At 37.4% G+C, this 25367-nt stretch overlaps 1 protein-coding gene across 2 annotated transcripts; it reads left to right on the forward strand.

Moving 5' to 3' along the window:
• The first annotated feature begins 924 nt into the window (after positions 1-924).
• On the forward strand, positions 925-24157 carry LOC110686587 (RNA polymerase II C-terminal domain phosphatase-like 2). 2 transcript variants are annotated; one of them, XR_002504260.1, is made up of 16 exons: positions 925-1906; positions 5674-5884; positions 10885-11042; positions 11127-11197; positions 11324-11429; positions 11511-11600; positions 11834-11969; positions 12071-12324; positions 12468-12522; positions 13241-13383; positions 13686-13739; positions 16273-16369; positions 21395-21549; positions 22630-22685; positions 22760-22836; positions 23644-23697. XR_002504260.1 is itself a non-coding variant. In XM_021863193.1 (15 exons), exons 1-15 carry the CDS (start codon positions 1157-1159, stop codon positions 23747-23749), a joined length of 2463 nt encoding a protein of 820 aa, XP_021718885.1. In that variant the 5' UTR covers positions 926-1156; the 3' UTR covers positions 23750-24157. The 2 variants fall into 2 exon arrangements, 1 of the variants encoding a protein (XP_021718885.1); XM_021863193.1 differs by lacking the exon at positions 22630-22685 and having other exon boundaries at positions 926-1906; positions 23644-24157.
• The last annotated feature ends 1210 nt before the right edge of the window (positions 24158-25367 follow it).

Genomic DNA, 25367 nt, shown 5'->3' on the forward strand with positions numbered 1-25367 from the left:
CAAAACTCATCATCTCCCACTAAAAATCAGACCCACCTTTGCCGTCACCGTTTCCAGATAAACCTCCTTCAACGCCGTCGTTTCCAAAACAACCACTACCTTCAACGTCGTCGATGCTCATCACCACCGTCAAAGTCACCTCCTTCCTCCTCTTGTGTTCCTTTTTCTCTCTCTCTCTTTTTTTTTTTTTTGAAAAACAATTCGTTTAGATCTGAAGGTTTAAGGGAGGGGTGGGTGGGCTAGTTTGGGGTGGCTCGAGGCGGTTTCTGGGTGAATTAGGGTGAGTGAGGGTGGTTTCGGTCTGGTTCAGGGTAAGTTTTGGGGGGATTTAGGTTGAATGTGGGTGGTTTTGAGGGTGAGTGAGGGTGGTTGTTTTGTGGTGGTTTGCTCTAAGAGAGTACAGTTTGGAGATGGTTGAGTTGAGAAAGGGTATATATAAGAGTTCGAGCGAAAAGGGAGTGGTTCCGGGGTTTATCGAGCTAAGAAGGGGTGATTTCGGGGCTGTTCAGGTGGAGAGGGAGTGGTTTTACGGTGGTTCGGGTTGAGATTGGGTGGTTTCGGGGTGTGAGGTGGGTGGTTTCGGGCTGACTGTTCTTGGTCACGGTGGTGGGCTGGTTGTTGCTGGCCACGGTGGTGGGCTGGTTGTTGTTGGCCGACGGTGGTGGGATGGCTGCTGTGGCTGACGGTGATGGGGTGGGTGCTGTTGATGGTGGTGGGTAATTTATTAATTACCTTCACTTTATCTCTCCTACCTTGCATAATTACTTATTCTGTAATTCATTAATTCACTATTATGAAATTTTGTCTTAGAATCATGTCAACCTGAAAGTTGCTACTAATATGTAACAGATGCAGTAAAAGACTTATCGTAATTACGTAATTACGGAAAGTTGACATTTTCGAGCACTTTCTACTCTTTTTCTTCAATTCCCCTAACTGGCGAAATCCGAGTAAAGGTCATCGAGCCCTAGATGCAAAATTCTTATTCATTCTTCCATATTTTCAGACTCAAAACACAACCCTGAGAGAACTAATCCAGATTCTGCAAATAAACTTGCAGAGCTGCTCAAATCATCACAAACAATCATCAATCATCCTTCAATTTAATTTGTTATTCAATCCCATAAATCAATCGAATTTTCTGGGTATTAAAAAAATGAGCAAATTAGGGTCGAAAATGGCGGTTTTTCATGGCGAAACGAGTTTGGGTGACTTGGAGGTGAAATCTATGGCAAAAGACTCGAAATTACAATTTCCGAACAATGAAATTCGAATCCATCATATTTCGCCATCAAGTGATCGGTGTCATCCACTGTCACTTCTTCATACCATTTCCCCTTTCTCTTTTCTCTGCAAACTCGAACCCTCCGATCAACAACAGCAGCAACAACCAAACCTCTTGAGTTTACACGCTTCTTGCTTTTACGAGCTTAAATCTGCTGTTGTTTTGCTTAACAATGAGGAGATTCATCTTGTCGCAATGCCCAGTAAGCAGAAGAAGTTCCCTTGTTTCTGGGTTTACGCTGCGCCGGTTGGGCTTTATGTTTCGTGTTTAGGGATGTTGAATTTGCGGTGTTTGTCGATTGTCTTCGATCTGGATGAAACCCTTATTGTTGCCAACACTATGAAGTCTTTTGAGGATCGGATTGATGCGTTGAAGAGTTGGATTTCCCGGGAGGGGGATCCGGTGAGGATTTCGGGGATGAATGGGGAGTTGAAGAGGTACGCCGATGATCGGGCGTTGCTTAAGCAGTATGCTGAGAATGATTGTGTTGTGGATGGTGGGAAGATTTATAAGGCGCAATTTGAGGAGGTTGCTCCATTGTCGGAAAATCATGAGACTCTTGCCCGTCCTGTTGTTAGGTTGCCTGAGAAGCATCTTGTTCTTACTCGAATTAACCCCGAGGTGACTTAACTTGTTCTGCTTATAACTCATTATCTTAATTTATGTATTGTTTGTTATACATATACATGTGATAGAGTATATAAATCGATACTAATTTTTGGTTGAGTGGGTCCTTTAACATGGTATCATGCATGAGCTCATGAAGAGTTTGCTTTATCTTAAAGTGGTTGTTTGATATTATGGCATAGGATTGCTATCTTCTCGTGTTATTAACTTGTTCCTCACAAATTACCGGCATTCAATTTAGGATTCAAATGGAACTTTCTTGTGTAAGAGGATCATGGGAGTTTATGTAGTTCCCTGCATTGATACTTTATTTTGTAGGACATTAAGATAACTCTAGGCATTTCAAATTTAGGCTGGGAGTTAAGATTACACGTATTGAGTTGACATGAGAAATAAAACAGATGGTTATGGTAAGGTGATTGGATACGTCCTCCGGCTTTTAAGTGCTCCATTAACACTTTATGGACTATTCCGTAGTCACTTAACCTACTTTGACCAATGTTTGTGATTTATGCATAAAAAAATTATAGTCTGGTAGGTACTTTTTGGAATCACCTCAATGAATGGATTATTAATTTACAATTGTTATAAGTGCTACTTATTGATAATTAAAAATATTATTGGCCAAAGATTTGGATCGGCATATGTGCCTATGAGAAATGGATCACTAATTAAAAGATGGAGGGAGTACAATATAAAGGGTTATTGTTGAGGAGATTATGTCTTTTAACGAGTCTTTTGTGGACTTTGAGCTAATATTGTGCTGGATGTACGTATATGAGTGGTCTCTTATAGTCATAGTTCTTGTGTATTTGATAGTGATTGTTCTTTGTAAGCGAAATCTTAAGATTAAGGATATACTACTCATGTTCTACATTAGGTGATAAAGCCATGAAGGTTAGTTTAGGTTATAAGAAGTTGTATGATATATTATTAAGGAATTTTAATTTTTTATTGTGAGATGCACATATATGTGAGCTATTCAAGATTGGCTCTTTTTTTCTTTCTTTTCTTTTTTTTTAACAAGTCATCTACTCTCTCATTCCTTCGTAAAACTTTAAGTTATGGGTGACAATGTTTTTCAAGTTTAATATAAAGAATATATATCTAATTACTTGAATTACATCAACAATGTGAAAAAAAAAATTCTGATTGTAACATGATGTGTGGTCTTGTAACATAAGTGGCAGTGTGCTACTTTTGTGTAGTGATAAATACTAACCGTTTTAAGGGATATTTGGTTTCACTATAGGTGTATTAAGGGATATTTAGATATGGTGAAGGAATATTTGTTAAAAGAAGTATGATGCTTATGGTTGGAAGCTAACTAATTATAGAAAGGGGAAGCATTAAAGGGCAGTAGAGAAGCCTGAAAAAGCTTTTACAAATTCTTTTATGGGATACTCCATCTACATGACATTGTTTTAGAGGCGCATGTGGGTTTATCTTTAAAACAGACATGAATATTATAATTTATAAGGAGGGAAAAAATCCAAATGAGAGTGAGACCTTACCGCCGCTCCCAAACCTAAGAAGATGATACAATGCTACTAGTTGATGATATGTTGGCTACAAGAATAACTAATCCTTCCATCTTTCATTACCTCAAGTTAGTGAAGAAGATGGAACGGTCGTGGGGCTTTTGTGTCGAGGGACCTTAATAAGCAAATAGTTATTCTTGTTTATAGATAAGTTGTTGCATGAATTGGATCGGTTGTTAGTATTTTATGAGCCAGGTGTTAAAGTTGGGTATTTTGAGGATGCAAGATTTCCTATTGGACACACAAAGGGCACTATGAATTTCTAGTCATCTAATTCGGTTTGGCAAATGCCCCACAACCTTTTCGATCCTTAATGGATGGATATTTTTTGCCCTTACTTAAATTTTCTTCTTGTGTTATTTAACAATTTCATTGGTAGGAATGTCATGTTAAATAGATGGGGTTAGTGTTGACTGAAAATAGCTTATATTTTTACATGACAAATTGTGATTTTAGGAAGGAGGAGGAGGCATACTCAGGACATGTATTTCCGATAATGGTGTGACAATTGGTATGGAAAAAGGGGGATTTTGTTCGTGCAGTGGTATGAGTTTGGAATCAAGAATAAGATCAATGTTGTACGGAGATGGAACTTATACTTAATGCCCTGTATATGGTTTTGTTAGGGAATGCTAAATTTTCTTTTACTTAAGACCTAAAATTATGGTATGAGTCGTATCCAGTTTCCCCTCCCCCCCTTGGTTTTCTTAAACCAAAACAATCAGAGTTTAAGGTATGGGTTTGAAAATTTAAATATCTTAAACAAACACTAGGTATTGGTTTTACCCATTTTAAAACAATGCCTCATACCTAAATTACTTGAACTAAACACCCCATGAAGGCGGCGATGCTTCAACGGCCATTACTAAGCAACCTAAGACAACTTAGTTGATTTTTTGGGCTCACCGAGTATTATAGAAAGTTTGTTAACCAATATGCACATATAGCAATTATTAACGTAAAAGTTGATAATTTTTGGGGGTTAAATGAGGCATGAGAGCCTTTGAAAGAGGATTTCCCAAAGAAATTTTGTGGTGGAATTGGATGCTTTGGGTTATGGAGTAGGTGTTTGTGCCATGTTATGCAAGATAATAGGCCTATTGCTTTTTATAAAATGTAAACAGCTTGGGCTAAGGGCTTAACCTAAATCCATGTAAGAAAAAGAACTAATGGCAATTTAGGTAACAATATAAAAGTTGAAGTGCTATATTTTGGGTTGTCATTATATGATTTGCATTGATTAACAAAGCTCGAAGTTTATAACCTAACAACAAGAAATTGGGACTAAATATGGTAGTATGGTAGAGTAACATATAAAGGTTTGATTTTGAAATTTATATCATTTTTTTTTTGAACGTTAGAGATTTTGCACTATTCACAAAACCTCTTTTGACCGTTCTTTGTGATGTACTTCCTCCGTTTACACTTTATCACGATATTTAAGAAAAGTGGACCTCACATAATATAATACACTTAAAATGGGGTTAATTGGTTGAAAGGAACATAATCAAGTGGACCATGTGCTTCAAATAAAGGTAATAGTACAATTTTCACCATAAAAACCTTTCTTTTATTGTGTGTTGCAACTATTATGACATTTCCATTTTAAGGAAGTGTTGCAACTATAAAGAAAGAGAGGAAGTATATGTTAGGAAAACCATAGTCATGCGGGGTCTTGTTGGATTCGCTTGATATACACTTCTAAAATATTAACTTTCCATAATTTTTTACTTAAGTAAATTTGAAGATATTAATTAATGGTATAAAAGTGTGGGTGAGATAAAATTTGGGTCATTGGTAACATCTCATGGAGTGGTTGGGAAGCTTTGGAGAAGAAGATTTTGGGAGATCATTTATTAAAGATTCATAAAAGACTTAGCTTGAAAGATAAAGCTCATCAAGGGAGCATCACAATTTAGCACCCAAAGTTTTTTGAGATCAATTTGCTTGCTTGGCATTTGGATCTTGGGATAGAGAAAGATGGAATAAAAAAAAAATTAAAATAGTTTTAAGGTCTTTATGGGATTGTGTAGTTCACTGTGCTTCTCTTTTAATGATATACAACAGTACGTGACATTTTGTTTTCTTTCATTTTATTTTTTATGACCCTTCATGTATTCATTATTTACCTTTTTTAAAGTAAACCTTTCTTATATACAAAATTGAAACTAAACCATTGATAATGAGCAGAACCTCTGATCAACCATTTTCTATGGGCAGAATCGTGATACCAGTGTTCTTGTACGGTTACGACCTGCATGGGAGGACTTGAGAAGTTATTTGACAGCGAAAGGGCGCAAAAGATTTGAAGTATTTGTCTGTACCATGGCTGAGAGAGATTATGCTTTAGAGATGTGGAGGCTTCTTGACCCAGAAGCAAACCTTATTAATTCAAAACAACTTCTTAATCGGGTTGTATGTGTGAAGTCAGGTAAGCAGGATTTCTTTATCATCTTCTCGTAGGCTCAGATATTCATCTTGATATTTCTTTAATTTATGCTTATGCAACTGAAAGTAGCTAATGATGCTAAATAGTTGCATCATAAGGGGATTTGGGTTAGTCAATTATAACATATAAGGGCGAAGGGTTTGAAATGACAACAAAATTGCTAGCCATGCGAAAAGATGCTAATATATATTTTCAAGTAACTTCAAATTTTATAGCCTTTCCAAGATGTCAGGTATTCATTTGTGATATTAAAAGGAAATTGTTGTATAGTATGGTTATTTTCACATTATGGAAATGCCTATTTTTGATCCATGAGCATTAGTTTTTTCTTACTTTATACGTCTTTCGTCATTTAAGTTAGGAAATTTTAGATTTTAACACCTCACAAAAACGCAAAAATTGATTTTAACACCTCCATAAAAGAAAATGGATTTTAACACCAGATAAATTTCTACAAATTTGGTATTACCACCACTTAACTGATTCTGTTTAGGAATTCGTTAAGTGGGTCCATAAGCCACGTGTCGTGTTATTATTGGCCAAAAAAAGAAAAAAAAATAAAAAAAAAGAAAAAAAAATAAAAACCTAAAACTACCCAGCCACCACCACAGCACCACCCCCGCGCCACCGCCGCCTTCCCCCCAACTCACCACAGCCCTCCCCGAAACCACCACCCGTGTCGCACCACCACCCCCAACCCACACCTGAATCCTCCCCCTCCCTTTCCCGCAACCATAACGCCCCTAAAACCACCAAACCCAAAACCCTCGTCCCCCTAAACGGCCACGAATCCGGCCTTAAAAGGCCGAAGGGGGGACGAGGGTTTTGGGTTTGGTGGTTTTGGGGGCGTTATGGTTGCGGGAAAGGGAGGGGGAGGGTTCAGGTGTGGGTTGGGGGTGGTGGTGCGACACGGGTGGTGGTTTCGGGTAGGGCTGTGGTGAGTTGGGGGGAAGGCGGCGGTGGCGCGGGGGTTGTGCTGTGGTGGTGGCTGGGTAGATTTGTTTTTTCTTTTTTTTTTTTCTTTTTTTGTAACAAATAAAATGCTGACACGTGTTATTGTGGGCCACACTTAACGGAATTTTCGGATGGAAACCGTTAAATGGTGGTAATACCAAAACCCCTCCTCCCTTCCGGCGGCCGGCGCATAAAGATTCGGCCGGCGCCGGCGACCTCACCCTCTCCCTTTTCCCTACCCAAAATTGACAATCCTAATCCTAAGCCGACACCCCCAAACCCGGACCACCACCGCCACCGTAACCCTCAAAACCCATACCAACACCACTGTAACCCCCTTTCCCCTTCCTTCCACCGGAAATCGGCCCCCTCCCCTGATTCCCCCACCGAAATCGACCCCCCTCCCCTTCCCCTAACCTTTTCGGCCATCCCTAACCCTAAACCACCACCCCAAAACCACCACAACCGAAACCCTAAAATTCGTTTAGGGTGGTTTTGGGGTGGTGGTTTAGGGTTAGGGACGGCCGAAAAGGGTAGAGGAAGGGGAGGGGGTCGATTTCGGTGCGGGAATCAGGGGAGGGGGGCCGATTTTCGGTGGAAGGAAGGGGAAAGGGGGTGGTTTTCGTTCGGGGTGGGGGTCGGAGCTCAAGAACGGGAAAGGGAAAGGGGGGATTGGATGCGCATAGGGTGGGGGAAAGGGAGGGGGTGGGTTCACGCGGCGGCGCCGGCAGGGGGAGGGAGGTGAGGGGTGGCAGTGAGGAGTAGGGGTGGCTGCAAGGTGGTTGGAGGGGTGGCTAAACGGTGGAGTGGGCCCACTAACGGAAATAGTAACAGAATAAGGCATGTGGTAGTGATTTTTAACAAACTCTGTTTTAGGTGGTAGTAAAAAAAAAAAAAAATTTAAACAGGTAGCAAATGTGAAGCGTGGTGTTTTTAGTGGTAGCAAATGTGAAAATTTCCTAATAATAATAATAATAATAATAATTAAAATAATCATGTTAAAGCATTATAATAGCAAGATCCTAGGCATGATACTAACAAGATTAATAACAAATCCTAGCATGTCACTATACATAAAAAATCAAAGCTTTAGCCCTAACATGATACTAACATGAGAAAGGAAATATGAAGCATTCTTTTAATCATTCTTGATATTAGAAATATTAATTAACCCTAAACATTATACTAGGAAGCAATAAAACATCCTAACATGATATTAGGAATCAAAATAACAATCTAAACATAATTTCTATATTATAATATCAATAAAGCAATTAAAGTAATTACTTCGATGCCTCATATCTCTTTCTGATAACAAAATGCACGCGTTGGTAACTTCAAGGAAAATATTAAAACAGTAAATCTAATCAAAGAATTGAATAAAGTTTGGGACCAAATTATTGACCTTTCACGTCTAGGGCGAAGACAACTTCGAACTTGGCTAGGTGTGTTTAGTGCTAATGTATAAGGAATTGTGTTTGTAAAAGGTTAGACTAGAGAGAGGGAGAGAGAATAAGCTTTAGCTTAGAGAGAGAGAAGAATTAGAGAATTCTGGTTATTGAAAAACGGTGGTCCAATGACCTTATTTATAAGAAAATAATCCGGAATTGATAGAAAAGAATCAAAGTTCGAAAAGGAATAAAACACCACTACACCAGGCGACGAACTTGTCGTCGGGTAGTGCTAAGACAGTTTTTGCGGATTTTGTCTTTATCATATTTTTTGATCCCAAAGTCCAAATAAGTCATATAATGTCGTTGAAAAGCTCTTGAAGTCTACTTTCTAACCCAATTGAAATCAGATTAAAATCTTTTGTAGATAAAAGATATGGCCGAAATAGTGGAAGGATGTCAATTTTGGATAGAGTTTCGTATTCCATTCATATCTTTTTCGTTATAGCTCGGAATTAATATTATAATATATCATTGGAAAGATAAATTTAAGATCTATCCATCCATATAAAATTTGGATAAAGATTATGAGACACAAAAATAATATCTGACTGTCTTTGAACATCTTAAATTCGAATAGAATTAGGATTTGAAATAAAAGGAAAGTTTTATTCAATTTCAAACTTTTTGATTTTATCTTTTCAAAAAGGATAATTAAGATATTGTAGAAACTTATAGAAGCTTCTAATAAATCATAATTAGTTTAGGAATAGGATTAAACCTTTGGACCCTCCACATGATCATTGGGTCATAGGTAAATCCGGTTTGGGCCCAGTTTAGTATTTTGGCCATAACTTCCTCATTATTCATCGGAATTGGGTTTATAATATATCGTTGGAAAGATTTTTTCAAGCCCTATCAAACTACACTATTATTGGACCTATATCATGGACCAAACTAAAATGGAATGCACGTTTTTCATAAATAGGGTAAGAAAAGAAATATTTTCAAAAATCGAAAGAAGAGATATTTTAATAAAAACATCCTCATCACTAGACTTTTCACACTTTTGCTTTGTTCGATAATCATATGACATGAAAAGTATTCATCACTGAGTTTGGGTTTGGGGAGACACATTTGGGTCTCTACACTCTCCTTTTTAATAATCCGTTAACAGATTTGGGTCTCTACACTCTCCTTTTTAATAATCCGTTCAAAAATAAATTTGTCGTTTATCCCGTTCGTCAACCTTAAAAGAGGAGATAAAGAAAATGGAAACTTATGGAGCATATTCGTTGCACATTATGATTGGGGATAAACTTTTGGGAGGTTCTACATGGTGTCCTCAAAATTAGAAATTTTATTTGGAACATTTTTTTGGTATTCTATGTAGTGGCATTAGGGAATGGCTAAATTAATTATAGTGGCCTAATTTTTATAATGACCAACCTAATATTAAATGGTCCAAAACCTATCCGAATTTTATAAAAGACAAACCACCATCACTACCCCCTCACCCTCAACAATGGCCACCGCCTAACATTACTGAGTCGCAGATAGCAGCAGCTCGCAATGACCCACCAACCCAGGCTGTGACGGGACAGCAACAGCAACAGCAACAGCCCCACCTCCACCAACACCCCACCTTTGGGGTCGGATTTTCGAAGGGGGTAGGTGTTTGGGTCAGATTTTCGAAGGAGAATGCTGTGTGGGTTGGATTTTCGAAGGGAGTGGCCGGTGTGAGTTGAATTTCCAAAGGGAGTGGGTGGTGTGTTCAAATTTATGAAGGGAGAGGGCTGTTTGGGTCTGGATTTTGGAAGGCAGTAGCGGTGTAGGTTGGGTTTAGTAAAGGGGTGGGCAGTATCTAGGCTAGGGTGACAGTGGTGATGGTGGCTGGACAAAAGGGGGTGGGTGCATCGTGTTGGGTTGAAGAGAGGGGGAAGGTTAGATTAACTAAGAGGGTTAGTAAATTTATTCAGTTTAAGTACAGGTTTTAACCCATTTAAGCTAGGTTAGTCATTTAAATGAAACTAGGCCACTATAATTAATTTTGCCATTCCCTAATACCACTACATAGAATACCAAAAAAAATTGGGCTTTCACATCAGTGTTTGAAAAAGCGCGCCTAAGGCGCGCCTAGGCGCTGAGGCAGAAGGCGATCAGGGGGCGAGGCGTTTTTGGTTAGGCGCACCAAAAGGCGCACATGAAGCAAACATCAGCCTAAATTTGTAAACTGGCATATAGCGCGCCTCACTTCAAAGAGGCACAATGAGACACACCTGGCGGAGCAGAACCCCTCTCGCTTCAGTGTGTCTTCAGCTTTTTTATACATTGTTTCACTTAGAATATATTGTATATCTGAAACTATGTTTCACTTAGAATAAAACTTAGATTTTATTGTGAAGCCCTCTATTTAATTAATGTTGACGTCCCTGTCGATCTCCTTACTACGGACGTCAAACACAGAGGTAATGATGCAAAGGTCCTCATGCATTGTCAAAGTATAGTGATTGTAAATTTTCCTGTTTAATTACAGCTCTCCATCCTAATAATCCCTCTACCTATGCACATCCACTTTTTACATCCTCGAAAGATTATAAAGATATCTCTTAATCCTTGTTCTTGTAAGCTTTGCAGGATCAAGAAAGTCTTTGCTGCACGTTTTTCAGGATGGTGTTTGTCATCCTAATATGGCAATGGTGATTGATGATCGGTTGAAGGTATGGGAGGATAAGGATCAGCCACGTGTACATGTGGTTCCTGCATTCACCCCATACTATGCTCCCCAAGCTGAGGTACAAAATTAATTTTGTGGCACAGTGTTGAATCCTACCATTACGTGAGACTAATTATAAATAATTATTTTCTTTGTTCAATAGACAGCAAATGCTGTTCCAGTCCTATGTGTAGCCAGAAATGTTGCATGCAATGTAAGGGGAGGCTTTTTCAAGTAAGAGTTAAATCAGAATAAATATATAGTTATGCTTTCAAGGAGTGCCCCACTTATATGAACTCCTACACAGTTCCATCATATATCTATTTATTCCCTCTTGATGTGTGCTCTGAATTTTGCTAGAGAATTTGATGAGAACTTTTTGAGAAAAATCTTCGAGCTATTTTATGAAGATGAGATGTCAAATATACCTTCTCCTCCAGATGTGAGCAATTATTTAATATCAGAGGTATGAATTAGTTGCTTGTACCAGCATGTTGGTGAGAATTGCATACGCTTTTGGCCAAAGTTGAGCAATGTGTACTTTCAGGAGACAGGATTTATTGCAAATGGAAATACAAGCGCCCCCATGAGTGAAGGCATTTCTGGTGCAGAAGTTGAACAGAGACTACCGCAATTGGTAAGTCTGTCCTGCTCTACAAGCAGAAGAGTTTATTTATTTAATTCTTTAGTTGATATATGTTACAATGCAGCCATTCAGCTCATCTTCTAAGATGAATTTTGTATTTGTCATTTTTTCTATTCTTCATAGAATATTGTGATGTTGTTTCAAAAAAAAAAAAAAAAAAAAAAAGAAAAGAAAAAAGAATATTGTGATGTTTTTTCATGAGAGTTTCTTCATTTTTTTCTTAGGACGAGAAACTTGCTGTGGATTCAGATACTAATTTAGCAAATAATATTCCTGACTTGAGATCTGAAGCACCACAGCAGCCAATCCCTTCTGTTTCGGGTGTTGCTAATCCTTTGAGAATGACTATGCCTTCACAAAGTATAAAAGCTTTTTCCTTCAATTTGGTTTTCTTCTATTGATATTAGAAATTAGTTTTGATCTTTTATTATATTCTCATCCCTCTGCTGCTTACATTCTAGAGGGTTTGCTTGGGTTACCGGCTAGAAAAGATATAAGAAGTTCGTCCGGTGATCCCCCAATTCTTAAATTACCTGCTCAATCATCACAAGGTGGTTGGTTGGTTGAAGAGGATGGGAATAGGGGTCTATTGAGCAACCGAGGAATTGTGCCTGCTCAAGATTTTGATACATCTAAAGTTGATAAACAAAGAGCTTATGCAGGTCATCCTGGTCATAGCACATCATTTCCTGTTTCTTTGGCCCAGCTTTCCAGGGTGAGGACTGATGTGGTTTTATCTTAAGTTATCCATTATTTATGATTGCTCTTTTGATCATTTGTTAATCTGCATTCGGATTACTACTAAGGTTTCTACATACGCTTCTCTTGTAGTGATATATTAGTTCTTACTGACTGCAGGTGAATGCTGGACAGGAATTTTCAAAACAAAATCTACCTGCTAGTGAGACAGCTGGTATGTCTGTATAGTCTTTCCAATTATTTATTTGGTTTCACTTATGGAAGGTATTCTTCTCTAATTGAAGTAAGTTTGTGTTAGAAATTGTTCTTTTCACCTTCAAAAATAATTAAAGAAATTAAATTCTGGGATAAAAGGTACCCAACTTCAATTCACAATAAAAACAAGCTAACCTGATCTAGAATAAGAAGGGGGCTTACAGTGTGAGCAACAACTGTTACTGTGTATAAGCGATTGTGTGTGCACACATGAGTAGCAAATGTTACTGTGTATGTGCGTGCGCACGTGTGTTGCTGTTTATTTATTGTGCTTTCATGATGACAGTGGAAACATGGTAGAGGTTTAGATGCTAAATTAGGATGATGAAAACTTGAGGGGATCTACTTATATTTGTTCCATAATCATTGTAGCATGTAGAGTTTCAAAAACTTAAAATTATCAACACAACTTTTAACATAGATATCTGTAGTTATTTTCTAAGTAAACATAGTAAAATTAAATATTTTGAAAGCATGTGTCAAGATGAATCTAACAAGATCCTACATCTCACATAACCATGTTATTTCTTATGTATAAATCATTATAGATGGTCAAAGGGGAGTGTGTGAATTTAAGTAAAAGCCCAAATGTTGTAATGCTTTGAACAGCAAAATTATTTGATGGCTTTGGACAATGTGTAGTATCTGACCATAAGTGCTCTTTTTAACCTGAACAGGTGTTCCTGAATTTGCTAATATTCATAGTCCAGCTTCTACCACTAACAAAGAAACACTAGCTGATGCTGTTAAAGTAAATACATTGCCTTCCAGCTTATCAATCAGTGTGCTGCAAGAAATTGGTCGAAGATGTTGTTCAAAGGTATGTGAAATGAAATCATTTTTTAGTAACTTTGTCAGTGTTGGTATTTCATTGAAACATGTCCAAAGTTACAGATGCTTTTGCTGTCCAATCTTATATACTTTCTTATTATCACTTATGATCAAATAGTATCTGATCAAAAATATTTCGCTGTATCTGATACTATTTGAACATATGCTATCAAGTATGTTCAAATAGTTGGGAGCTCTTTATAGCCTTTATGTTCAAATAGTATCAGATCAAAAGTATTTCGTTGTAACATGTCCAAAGCCATCAAATCTTATATACTTTCTTCAATGCAGGTTGAGTTCAAGCCGATTCTCAGCACAAGTAAGGATTTGCAGTTTTCTGTTGAGGTTAGTATATTGCTTTGGTAATGATGTCATTATAGCTATAAGTAACATTGTAATTGATGTTATTTTATTATATGAACTGCTTAACATGGAATTTGGTCAGAGTTCACCGGTATTGTTAAAATAATTATAATTTATGTTTTTTTACTATTAATTTTGCAATTAAAATATCGCAAGTTATGAATTACCTATATTTCTAAAAATAACATACTACCTCCGTTTCGGATTACTCGCAACAAAGTACAAGTTTGCGGAGGCCGAGGCAAAAGATTGAAAACATGATTGTGGAAAAATAAGGGTATATGTTTAACTATTAATCCAACAAAAAAAAAAGGAAAAATAAATTCAACCTTAATTAAATTAAATACCCCACCACCACCCACACCACCCACTAGCAACCGAAACCACCCACCACCACCACCCATCATCACCAAAACCACCCACCACCAAACCCAGCACCACCGACGCACTCAACAACACCCACGAACCCTCCATAGCACTGACCACCCAGCACCACCACCCAACACAACCACCCAGCACTACCACCCAACACCGACGCATCCAACACCACCCACAAACCCTCTAATCAAAACCCTAAAACCACTGTACCCCGCAGCAACCGAAATCAAAACCCCAATCCAACCCACAATGCCCACAAACCAACCCCCTAAACCCACAAACCAAAACCCGTGGCGTCGATGACGCACCCACGAACCTAGCAACCACGAACAAACCTTCGACGAACCCATAAACCCTTCTCTATCATCAATTAAAGCTTATCTAGAGTTTTGATGGTTAAATTTGACAAAAAAACCTTCGAATTTGGGTAATGAGGAAACAAAAAGTAAAGGAAGAAAGAGAAAACGAGGCGGTGATGTAGGTGGTGGTTTCCATTAAAGATGGTGGTGGTCGGTGGTAGTGGCGGTGGTGATGGTGGTGGTTGCCATTAAAGGTGTGGTTGCCATTGAAGGTGGTGGATTATGAAGGAAGAGAGAGAAAACTTATGGAGGAAGATGTTGAATGTAGATGGAGGAGGGGGATGAATTAGGATGGATTTGGTGGTAAGGTAAAATTAATTAACCTTAGGGATTAATGTAATAAGAATAAATTTATAATTTAATTAGGATATTTTTTTTAAAAAAAAAGTAAGGGTAAAATTGTCCTTTCGTACCCAAAAACTTACCAAAAAAGGAAAGAAAATAATTTGTTGCGAGTAATGTGAAGCAACCATTTAAGGAAACTGTTGCGAGTAATCCGAAGTGGAGGGAGTATTTGGAAGGATAAGGCTAGACTTATCTAACAAAAATCCTATTTGACTATGTTTTGAATCATAGAAAAGCCGTTTAAGTACAAGACTCCAATTGCATTAAAATTTCTCTAAGACAAATGAAAATGGGGGGGGGGGGGAAGTAATGAGTTAATAAATATTTTTATCTCTTTTAATTAATTAATGAAAAAAGGTTAACAATAATAAGTGTTGTAATATTGTGTTTTTTATTTTTTATTTTTTTACTTTGTTGATGCTAAGCAAGTTCTTAATTTCTCAAAAGTCTAAATCATAACTATAAAAGTCATAGTAAACACCAAAAAAAAAAAAAAGACTGAAAAGGAAAATCGGAACAATAAAAAGGATTTGAGAGTGTATTAATCCTTACCCACCATTCACCACTAATTGTTGAATTAACCATAAAGGGACCCAATCATGATACAATTTTCTTGAAAATGTACTATAGAAGATAATAGGAAAAGCAAGTACTAGTTAGAAAAATTCATTTCTACGGCAATCATTCTAGTAACAAACTAACTATCAGCTATCATAAAAGATTATACTCCCTCCGTCTCCTTTTGATAGTCTCTTATGGGTAATTTTCACGAGAATTAATAAACACAAATAAGAATAGTTAAAGTGCATTGAAAAAGTAAATTGACATTGGGTATGTAAAAATGTAGAGAGAAAAAATAATAAAAGTACATGGAAAAATAAAATTTACATGGAAAATTTAAATTTGCACAAATATTGTTGCAAATTGGAGGGAATTTTGGTAAAAAATTAATATTAATAGTTGTTGGAAAAAGCAAATGGGGTGAACATTTTGGGACTAAAATTTTCCCATAAGGGACTATCAAAAGGGGACGGAGGGAGTATATAGTAACTCCATTTTTAAAAGTTGCATCACTTTGCAAATTGCGGATTTGTAGGTAATTTTTGTAGGTAAGAGAGAATAAAATAAATGAATCCATGTGATAGGAGAGAGATAGAGAGAGTTTAATGACCAAAAAGGAAAGTGATGTAACTAGTTTGAAGCTTCCGTTTTAGGAAAGTGATGAAACGGAGGAAGTATATATATATAAGACCTCTTTCCTACGGAATATGGCTGTTGGCTGCTAAAATTCTTGCTGGATATCATCATTTCACAATTTTAGGCTTTTAAGAATTGGTTTCTTCATTTTGTCCTGTTTGTGTATCTTCAAAATGATTCCACATTATTTTCTTATCATAAGATACATAATATGTTTACTCTACTCTTTGGTTCAGGTATTATTCACCGGGGAGAAGATAGGAGTTGGAATGGGAAAGACTAGAAAGGATGCTCAACAGCAAGCTGCTGAAAATGCTCTTCGTTGTTTAGCTGGTATGTAATGTAAATGGCAAAACAAATATATTTATCTCTTTGAATCAATAGAATTACGTCCAATCTTTAAGTATGATAAATATTTCCGTAATTGCTTACAATTCAACCGGAAATTTACTCTTATTGCAAAAAAAAAAAAAAAACCCCGCAATACAACCTCCTTAGGAATGGCACATGTTCTTTTGGATTTGGGTTAAGATATGCTCAGAACTTCTCAGTTTAACCACCAGATGGGTGGTTATTTAGGTTTTGTGTCTTTTAGTAAATACGTTTAAGAACATAAAAGATGAGTCACAAATAAATAAGAGGAAATTCGAAGGTGAATATGAGAGGAGAGAAGTATTATGTTTGTAAAAAGTTATATTGCTATATATAGTTTATTCTATAAGCTTTACATTTATCTTCACTTCTCGATTTTAAATTGTAGGAAAAGTTTGTCACAAACCACATTTTAAAAGATAAATTTTGTCACAAAGACAAACAATTTTATAATTTTTTTTAACAAACCTAATTTCGATTTTTATTTATGTAAGAGCCACATTTATGCGGGATATGGTCATTGACCCACTATTTCGGCTTTGACACCCTACGTCACCTCCCACTACTGCAACCCAAACCAGCTTTGCTGCCCTACAACTTGCCCTTACAACCCTCCCAAGAGTCCCAACCTGAAACCACCCTCACCAGCCAAAAACCCCACCCTAACCACCCACTCAACCTGAAATCATCCCTCATTGGCCTAAAACCCTCCCTAACCACTAGGAAACCACCCTTCACCCCATGAAGACAATCATACAACCTACCCTTCCCCTCCCCTAAAACCCTCTATCCTTAATCTCTCCTTCTCCCATCTTTTTTGGTTGAGGGTGGGGGGGGGGGTTGTGGAAAAGGGGTGGCTAAGGGTATCAGGGGTGCGGGGAGGGGCATTTGTGGGTTTAGCATGGAGGGGGAGGGGTTTCAGGGAGAAGGGGGAGGGTTTGGAGGGAAGATGGAGGGGTTTTTAAGGGTTTCATTGGGTGGTTCGGAGGGGAGGAGGGATAGTAATGGTAGGGGAGAGGCCGTTGGGAGAGGAGTGGGATTTTGGGTTGTAAGGGTGGATGGTAGGGTGGCAATGCGACTGATGGTGTGAGGTGGTGGTGCAGGGATCAACACCATAATAGTGGATCAACAACCATATTCCAGGTAAAGAAAAATTTTAAAACAGGATTGTTTTATAAAATTGTAGCTATAAGGTGATTTATGACCAAATTTGAGTTTTTTAAGGTGGTTTGATATAAATTTTCCCAAATTCTAATACTTTGCTTGTAAGTTAACCTAAGTGTTAGAGTGAATTTGGTTAACTGTTTGCTTCGTATATGCTATACTATGTTCCTTTTTTTTTTTTTTTAATCAATGGATTTTTAAGACTAGTAAGACTACCTTAGATGACCCATGCGCGGAGTTTTAGGAGGAATAGTAGAAAGCTATGTTTACATTGACACGGGTACGGGTATCCGATATTGGTACGGATCCGAGTGTCCGATACGTCATTTTCAAAAATTTAGGACACGGGTACACCGTCTTAACTTGGGACACGGTACCTTTGTAACATGGACTCGGGTACGTGTGTCGGACACGGATACGTGCCCGAGTGTCCGATTCGTCAATTTCCAAAATTTTTGGACACGGGGACTCTGTCCTATATTTGGACACGGGTGCGGGGACACGACACTTTCATATTTTACAAAAAAAAATATACAGTACATTACAAATTATTTAAATATTTCATTAATTTTCTTTGTTTAATACCTTGGAAATTAAAATATAATATTATTTTAAAATAATTTCAAATGGAGTAATTTAAATAATACAGTAGCATGACAAATAATATAGATTAAAAAATACTTGTAGTAAAAGTAAGTATGTAGTAATAAGTCAAAGGACAAATAAAGTAACTAAATTCAAAATCTACTACACAGCTGTCCCACTTTTCTACCCTTATTAATTAACAGCTGTCCCACTTTTCCATCTTTTCCTCACTGATATCAGAGTAAATACCAAAAATTTCATTTTCTCTTGCTAATATCGATCAACTCATGCTGGAAACAATGGAGTCTGCGAAAAATTTATACTAAGTCACGATTTCAAGTTGGCAAAAATGGAGTTTCAGCCTCTCTCTGAAGTGTCCGAGTGCTCACTGCCGAATCTGACACGAATTCCGTGTCCGTATCCGCGTCGTGTCGTGTCGACACGGACACTTCGGGATTTTGGCCGAGTCCGGTGAACATAGACGGGTACGGATACGGGCATATGGAAATAATTTTTTTTTTAAGAAAATGGATAATTACTGGTGTGGGAATTGGGGAATCCAGATTATCTTTTACCGTGTGAAGTGTAGTGGTAAACTTGTACTGTACGTGAGCAGTAATTAAATACTTGTAAGTGGGAAAAGGCTGTTAAAAAAAATAAAATAAAAAATAAGTGGGAAAAGGGGTGGGTCACGTGGGATAGATTGTGTGGAGGGGTCAGGTCAAAATTCAAGGTTAAAAGTATCCAGATGTATCCAATATTCCAATCTATCTTTTTTATATAAAATAAATAAAAAAATTTATTTGAGAAGTCAGATAGCGCACAACCCTCGCCGGAAAAGTATACAAGGAGCTTAAAATATGTGTTTTTTCTTCGATCTTTGCCTTGAAAATCCTTTTCAAGACGACATTGCCGTACTTGAGAGCCAAGTGGAGTATCCGGAACGGATTTCATACCCGGATCCGTGTCGGGTTATATCGACTCGGGTATGATAGCAATTTTGTCGTGTCCGAGTAATACAGGTAGAAAGTAATAAAACACGGTCGCATAAGGAAAGTGGAGCAAGTAACAAAATACGGTGAGAGTAACTGTTAATCATGTTGATTCTTTTACATTTTTTTGATGCACGTAACGAGACTTGGCTAGTGTGAATTTGACATCTATGTTACATGGACTCCTCATTTCACCTCAAGTTTCCATGTCGGACAAAACACTTCACACTTTTGGTTCAAAACCATGGATTTTATTTTTTCACAAAGTTGACGCTTGGACACATGATGTGGATTCTAACCCCTTGTTTAATCAGGTTTTTAGAAAACCCACAATCTTGAAAGAAATATCCAACCTTGAAAGAAATCTTTAAGATTAAATATAAACGAACCGCTATTTCTCCTCACAAGATCACTCCTGAAACTTATGATTCGAATCCCCAAATTAATTAACGTTAATGATTTTGAGATTGAACTCTTAGCCTACTCCTAGACACTAAGTGTTTAACGTTCTAATCTTCAACCGACTTCTTGAATTGAAAACTAGCAAAAACTGTTTAAGCAAGAGCTAAACAATGAACTTTTATTGAACTGAATTTAGTATTTGTTGCGTGTCCTACAAAGCCATGAAAATCCCCTATATATAGACTAAAAACTAACTAATTCTAAGTCTAATAGAACTAGGACAAGCCCCTAGCCTTTAGCTCCAAGTAACCTAAATAGAATAGGAAAACTAGTTCTACTTAGATTAGGAAACTAGTAGTAAGACTAGTTTGACTTTGTCTATAATTCCTAAAACAAATCCTAATCAACTAAGGAAACTTATAAAGCTAAAATAATAGAAATTAAAAGGTATCCTAGTGCTTAAACCAAGAAAAACCTTTTCAAGTGAAAGGTAAAAACTTGCAAGCAAAACTCTAGAAAAAAACTATAGTATGGAAAATATTCCATTTCAAGTCGGAGCCAAAATTCGTTGTACGTGCCACCAAGGAGGGGCACGCGTCTGACCACCGTCAAGAAGAGTCCAAGCCGGAGCTAGGAAGCCGCCGTGTGGGATCTAGAAAGGCGCGTGGCAGCCGGTGTTGTCGCCGGAATTCAGATGTGTCATTTCATCTTCCTTGTGAACCATGCTTCCTTCTTTCCCATTTAAACTATTGAACCTTTCCTTATTTATTTCCTTGTTTGGGCAGCCTATAGTGGAGTTGTTTAGACCTTCTAAAAGTGCATTAGACCCTTCAAAAGATTAGCCTCTTGATTCACATCAATACATACCCATGTCGGACATCAGTTCCAAGTCCATGTAACATAGTGTGACATTACTATGTATATGAATATCATAGTATCATTCTATTCTTTTTGAGTCATTTGATGATGGAAACTTTACAAGCGATAGTTTTTATTCTTATGTGCTTCACTATTTATTTATCCAAGTCCTGTCTATGATTCAATATGGTACCTGTCTTATATATATAGAGCCATTCAGTCATAGATAGCTGGTGATTTCTTGCTTTTACATCAAGGACATGTTTGTTATGTAGTAATTTAGTAATAACGATGAATTTGTAACTCTGTAAATGGTACTCATCTTCGATGTATAGATAGCTGATGATGCTTAATACTTTTACAGCTTAGGACCGGTTTTGTAGGAGGTTTTGGGAATGATTGTAATTACACTTGCAAGTCATGTGTGATGGAGTAATGCTAGTTCACCCCTAAAGTTTGTGTTTTCATTTTCATAATCATTGTTACACTTGAGGGGGGTGGTATTTACAGGTGATGTGAGCTTATGAAGAAAGTTTCACATGCTTGGGTTGGTGTTGTCGACTGATTTATGTATCATAGTTTAATGTTCATTAATCAGGTTATTAGATTGCTGCATGCTTGTCTTGTAATTTGATTGAAAATTGGTAAGTGGAAGTATTAGCAATGGAAGGAAATTATCACCAAGGAGAATTACAACCCTAGGCTTTGTGTGGCTGAACACTCTTAACTACAAACTAATGCCAAATACTATGATCAAGACAGTTATCTGATTATTTTCCCCTCTAATCTCCTTTATGTTTAAAATTTATGCTCTTCTCTTTTTTAGTACCTACTATACTAACAATTCTATATGTAATAGATGTCATTCACCAAAGTGCCCTTACCGCTTGGCTAGTCTTTTACAATATTTTTAAGACATGCCTTTGAGATATGATTTGTAATGAAGCATGACTCTGACAACTAAAAAATCACTCTGATTCCACAGAAAAATATCTGACTTATGTGACTCGTTCTGGGTTAATTGACCGGGATGAAAAACCTCAAGTCCAGAATGAAAATGGATTTATATGGGATGACATTAACCTTCAACCTGATGAACTATCTTCAGATGAGAAGCCGCAGAGAGAGAATGCTTTGGAGGTGAGTATACATTGGCACTGTTTTAATGTTACATAGTAATTCATTTATCATAGATTGGAAAGATAATTACAAATATGGATTATAAAAGCATTCAGATATATAATTTAAAAGGAAAATGTAACTTCGGAAGCTCTGTCGATCATGCTTTCAAATTTAAGAAATTTTGTATATCAACTCTGTTATCTTAGATGTGATGGTGGTGGGCACTGATGACATGGTAAATGGAACATTGAAGTTTATACCCCTATAGATGGGAGTTTTTTTTTTAAGAAATGTTGGCTCAAGTTGCAAGGGGCATGGAGTGTATCTATCAATAAAAATAACATTCTCAAATTGTTCTTATGAGAAAATCATCTAATTTGAGTGCTTGTTCTAAATGAATATGACATCCAGGAATATTTCCCTTTTTTTTTTTTTATTTTTTTTTTATTATTATTTTTTTTGTTTGTTATTTTACGCTATGAAATTTAGCTAATTTTGCCACTTTTCCATTTTTTGGTTCGTCTGTGTATATATGTTTTGTTGAGGGGGGTATTCATGCATCTGCATAAGGATTATCATTAAGTTGTTCAGGTGACATCTTGGTTCATGTAACCGAACCTAACTTTGGGCTTATTGCTATTAATGTTAATGGTTCTTCTCCAGTACAAGGGACATAGATATGGGAATAATGATCTTAAATTCATAGCATTTTGGGCCTTAATGATGTTGCTATGTTAGAATAATTTCCCAGCTTCTTACCCATGACAATCCTGCTACTAGGTGTAAAGGTCAAAGTTGGCACTGTTATATATACTTCCTGTCTCTGTTTTTATGGTTATGTTACTTTTTTTTTTTTTTTTTTTTTTTTTTTTTTTTTTTAAAAAAAATTATTTATTTTTAATCCACTGTGCACTTATGACGACACTTGCACACCATAGCAATAAAATACTTGTATATGGTAGTCAAGTTTTCGTGCTCTCCATCTTGCCTTACTCCTGTATCCCCATGCACTTTCTTTTTGCTGTATCTGAGTAGATAACATAGATGATGGTTTGGCTGTGCTGTTCATACATTAATTTTGTCACTTTATTGACACAGTAACAACAGAGCATCTTTGAGATTGTCGCTTCTCAATTTCTTATCTTAGGCTTCAGGTACTTTGCAACATCTGTAAAAAGTGATGCATTTGATTTTTACAGCACTTTATACAGTGAATAATGTTTTGCAGGCTGTAGAAGCAGCTTCTGTAAGTACTTCCTCGATGATCATTAATCAGCAGCCCGCAAAACCTGCGAACTCACCCAGGTAGGGGATGTGTATAAATTTATAATTGTTTCTCATTTGCTGATAAACTGTCATCGGTTCTTTAGTAGGAGCTGCAAACCTGTTGAATTTTTGAGCATTGTATGTTTGTATGGCTTTGTGAATCTTTGATTGATTTACTTGAATTTAAATACTTCCTCTACTTTTTATTAGATGCATCACTTTTAAAATTGCGGACTTCTAGGCAATTTTTGGAGTAGAGAGAATAAGAGAGAGAGATAGGATAAATAAAGAGGCCCATGTGATATGAGGGAGATGGAGAGAATTTATTGACTAATAAGGAAAGTAATATATCTAAATTGAAACTTCCATATGTAGAAAGTGATGCATCTAAAAAAAACGGAGGAAGTATAATTTGCAGTCAATATGGCTTTACTTAGTGGGCCATTCTTGTTCAAATTCTATTGTTGGTTATCCAGACTTTTGCATCAACAAGACATGCATCACACTATCCATGTATTTCACTCTGGTATGAACTCTAATCAACAGGATTTATTGATATGTTTTTGCTTGAGACAGTGCTTGATCTGGGTGGGCTTGTGGTTACTAATTATCATGTTCTTATTGTGTGCGTAAAATGCTAACCTAGAAAACATGTCATTGACGGTACAATGTGGTGGAGTGGTATATTGCTATGCATGTGTTTTAAGCCGTAACTGTATTATTAATATCACTATCACACTCTTGTTCTAAACTTGCTTCTTACTAACATTTTTCTGAGGCCCTGCTGTGTGAATATATCAAAAGAAGGTATTGACCTTGTGTTTCTATCATCCCTGCAATTTCTAGGTTACACCATTCTTCATCTAGCAAACGGTCAAAAGATGAAACGACACATGGTCTGCAAAGTTCATTATCTCTACGGCAACACAGGAATGGTCATCCTACATTATAAAGCTGTCAAGAATTATTAGTAGGATTGATAATAGTACATACTTTACCCACAGCATTGCAGATGGTTTGCAGAATTAGTTTCCAAAATGTGATTATTTGCTGCTTACCTGCCAAGGTGAGAATCCTCGTCAACCAACGGGCATACATGATTCATTAGATACCCTATTTGCCAATTAACGGGAGCAACTTTTGAGATGTTTTAATTTGAGCAGGTTTAGAGTATCAGGCTTGGCATGTAAATTATGTTTCAACAGCCAGCTGAACAAAGGGTAGAGGGGACTTGTGTAAATTTACTGGCTTTTTGTTTGGCTCCCATTTTCAGAAAGAGCTATCTTTAAAAGATGGCTCTCAATCAGACTGTTTTGCTGAGAATATGTGATCTCTATTATATAGTATCAGTTTTATTCTACTTCGATTTTGGAAGCTAAAATTGTTTGCTAAAATAGTATATTCCCTCCGTCCACAATTATCTGCACCAAATGTCTTTTTTGTTGATTTTTAGGCAAAACTTCTTAGACAACATTATTAAAAATTAAGATGAAGAGTTATTTAATCCAAATTAAAAAAAAACACACAAGGAAAACCACCGCCACTTGCGACAGCCACGAACCGAACCACCAGCACCCTCGCAACCCCACGAACCACTAGTACCTACGCAACCCCACGAACCACTAGCACCTCGCGAACCACCAGCACCCACACAACCCCATGAACCACTAGTACGCACGCAACCCCACGAACCATCAACACCCCACGAACCACCAACACCCACGCAACCTGACGAACCATCAGTACCCACGCCACCCACCGAAAGAGACCACCGAAACCCAGACCATCAAAACCCTCCACGCAACCCACCGAAACCCAGATAATTGAAACCCGTCACGCAACCCACAGAAACCCATACCACCGAAACCCCCCACGCAACCAACTGAAACCCAAACCGTCGAAAACCCACGACCCTAGATTTGGAATGGAAACCCACCCGATGGCCACCATGAAACCTACGAACTCAAAACCCAAATCCACAAAACCCACCAAACTCAAACCACCAAAATCCTTGATGGCCACCATGAAACCCATTGAAGTCAAACCCACATCGGAGAATGGCTGGTGCTCTGGGCTCGTCTGGGCGATCTGGGGTCGAATGGTTGGTTGGTGGGGCTGGTGCTCTGGCCTCGTCTGGGCTGGTGGTAGTGGTGGCGAAGTTGCTGGGGTATGGTGGTAATTAGTTGGTAAGTAAGTGAAATTATAAGATGTTAAACAAAGTTAAAAATATAAAGTAAGGGTAAGGTGGTCATTTTACTCTTTAAAATTTACTAAATATGGAAAGAAAAAGTTTTGTTGCAGATAAAATAGGGAGCACCCATTTATGGTAAATGTTGCAAATAATCATGGGCGGAGATGTTCCAATTCAAGTGGGACACATCTACGTGCCTTGTGACTTTGTAGTGATGGATATGGAGGAAGATGTTAACACTCCTTTGATTTTGGGACGTGAAGCTCTTAAAACTTTGGGGGCGGTCATTAATTGCAAGAACAACACCATCACATGTGAGGTGGTCGATGAAAAGATTGTCTTTGAGTTTTCTAAGTTGCTCAAGACCCCCTTGGTTTAA

The sequence above is a fragment of the Chenopodium quinoa genome, unplaced genomic scaffold, assembly GCF_001683475.1.
Source record: "Chenopodium quinoa cultivar QQ74 unplaced genomic scaffold, ASM168347v1, whole genome shotgun sequence".
Taxonomy (NCBI): Eukaryota; Viridiplantae; Streptophyta; class Magnoliopsida; order Caryophyllales; family Amaranthaceae; genus Chenopodium; species Chenopodium quinoa.

What these genes read in the sequence shown, in the direction of transcription:
- LOC110686587 (XM_021863193.1), top strand. Translation starts at nt 1,157, where the DNA reads ATGAGCAAATTAGGGTCGAAAATGGCGGTTTTTCATGGCGAAACGAGT. An exon ending in CTTTGGCCCAGCTTTCCAGG is followed by an intron (nt 12,325 to 12,467) that starts GTGAGGACTGAT and finishes TACTGACTGCAG; the next exon opens with GTGAATGCTGGACAGGAATT. An exon ending in ACCTGCTAGTGAGACAGCTG is followed by an intron (nt 12,523 to 13,240) that starts GTATGTCTGTAT and finishes TAACCTGAACAG; the next exon opens with GTGTTCCTGAATTTGCTAAT.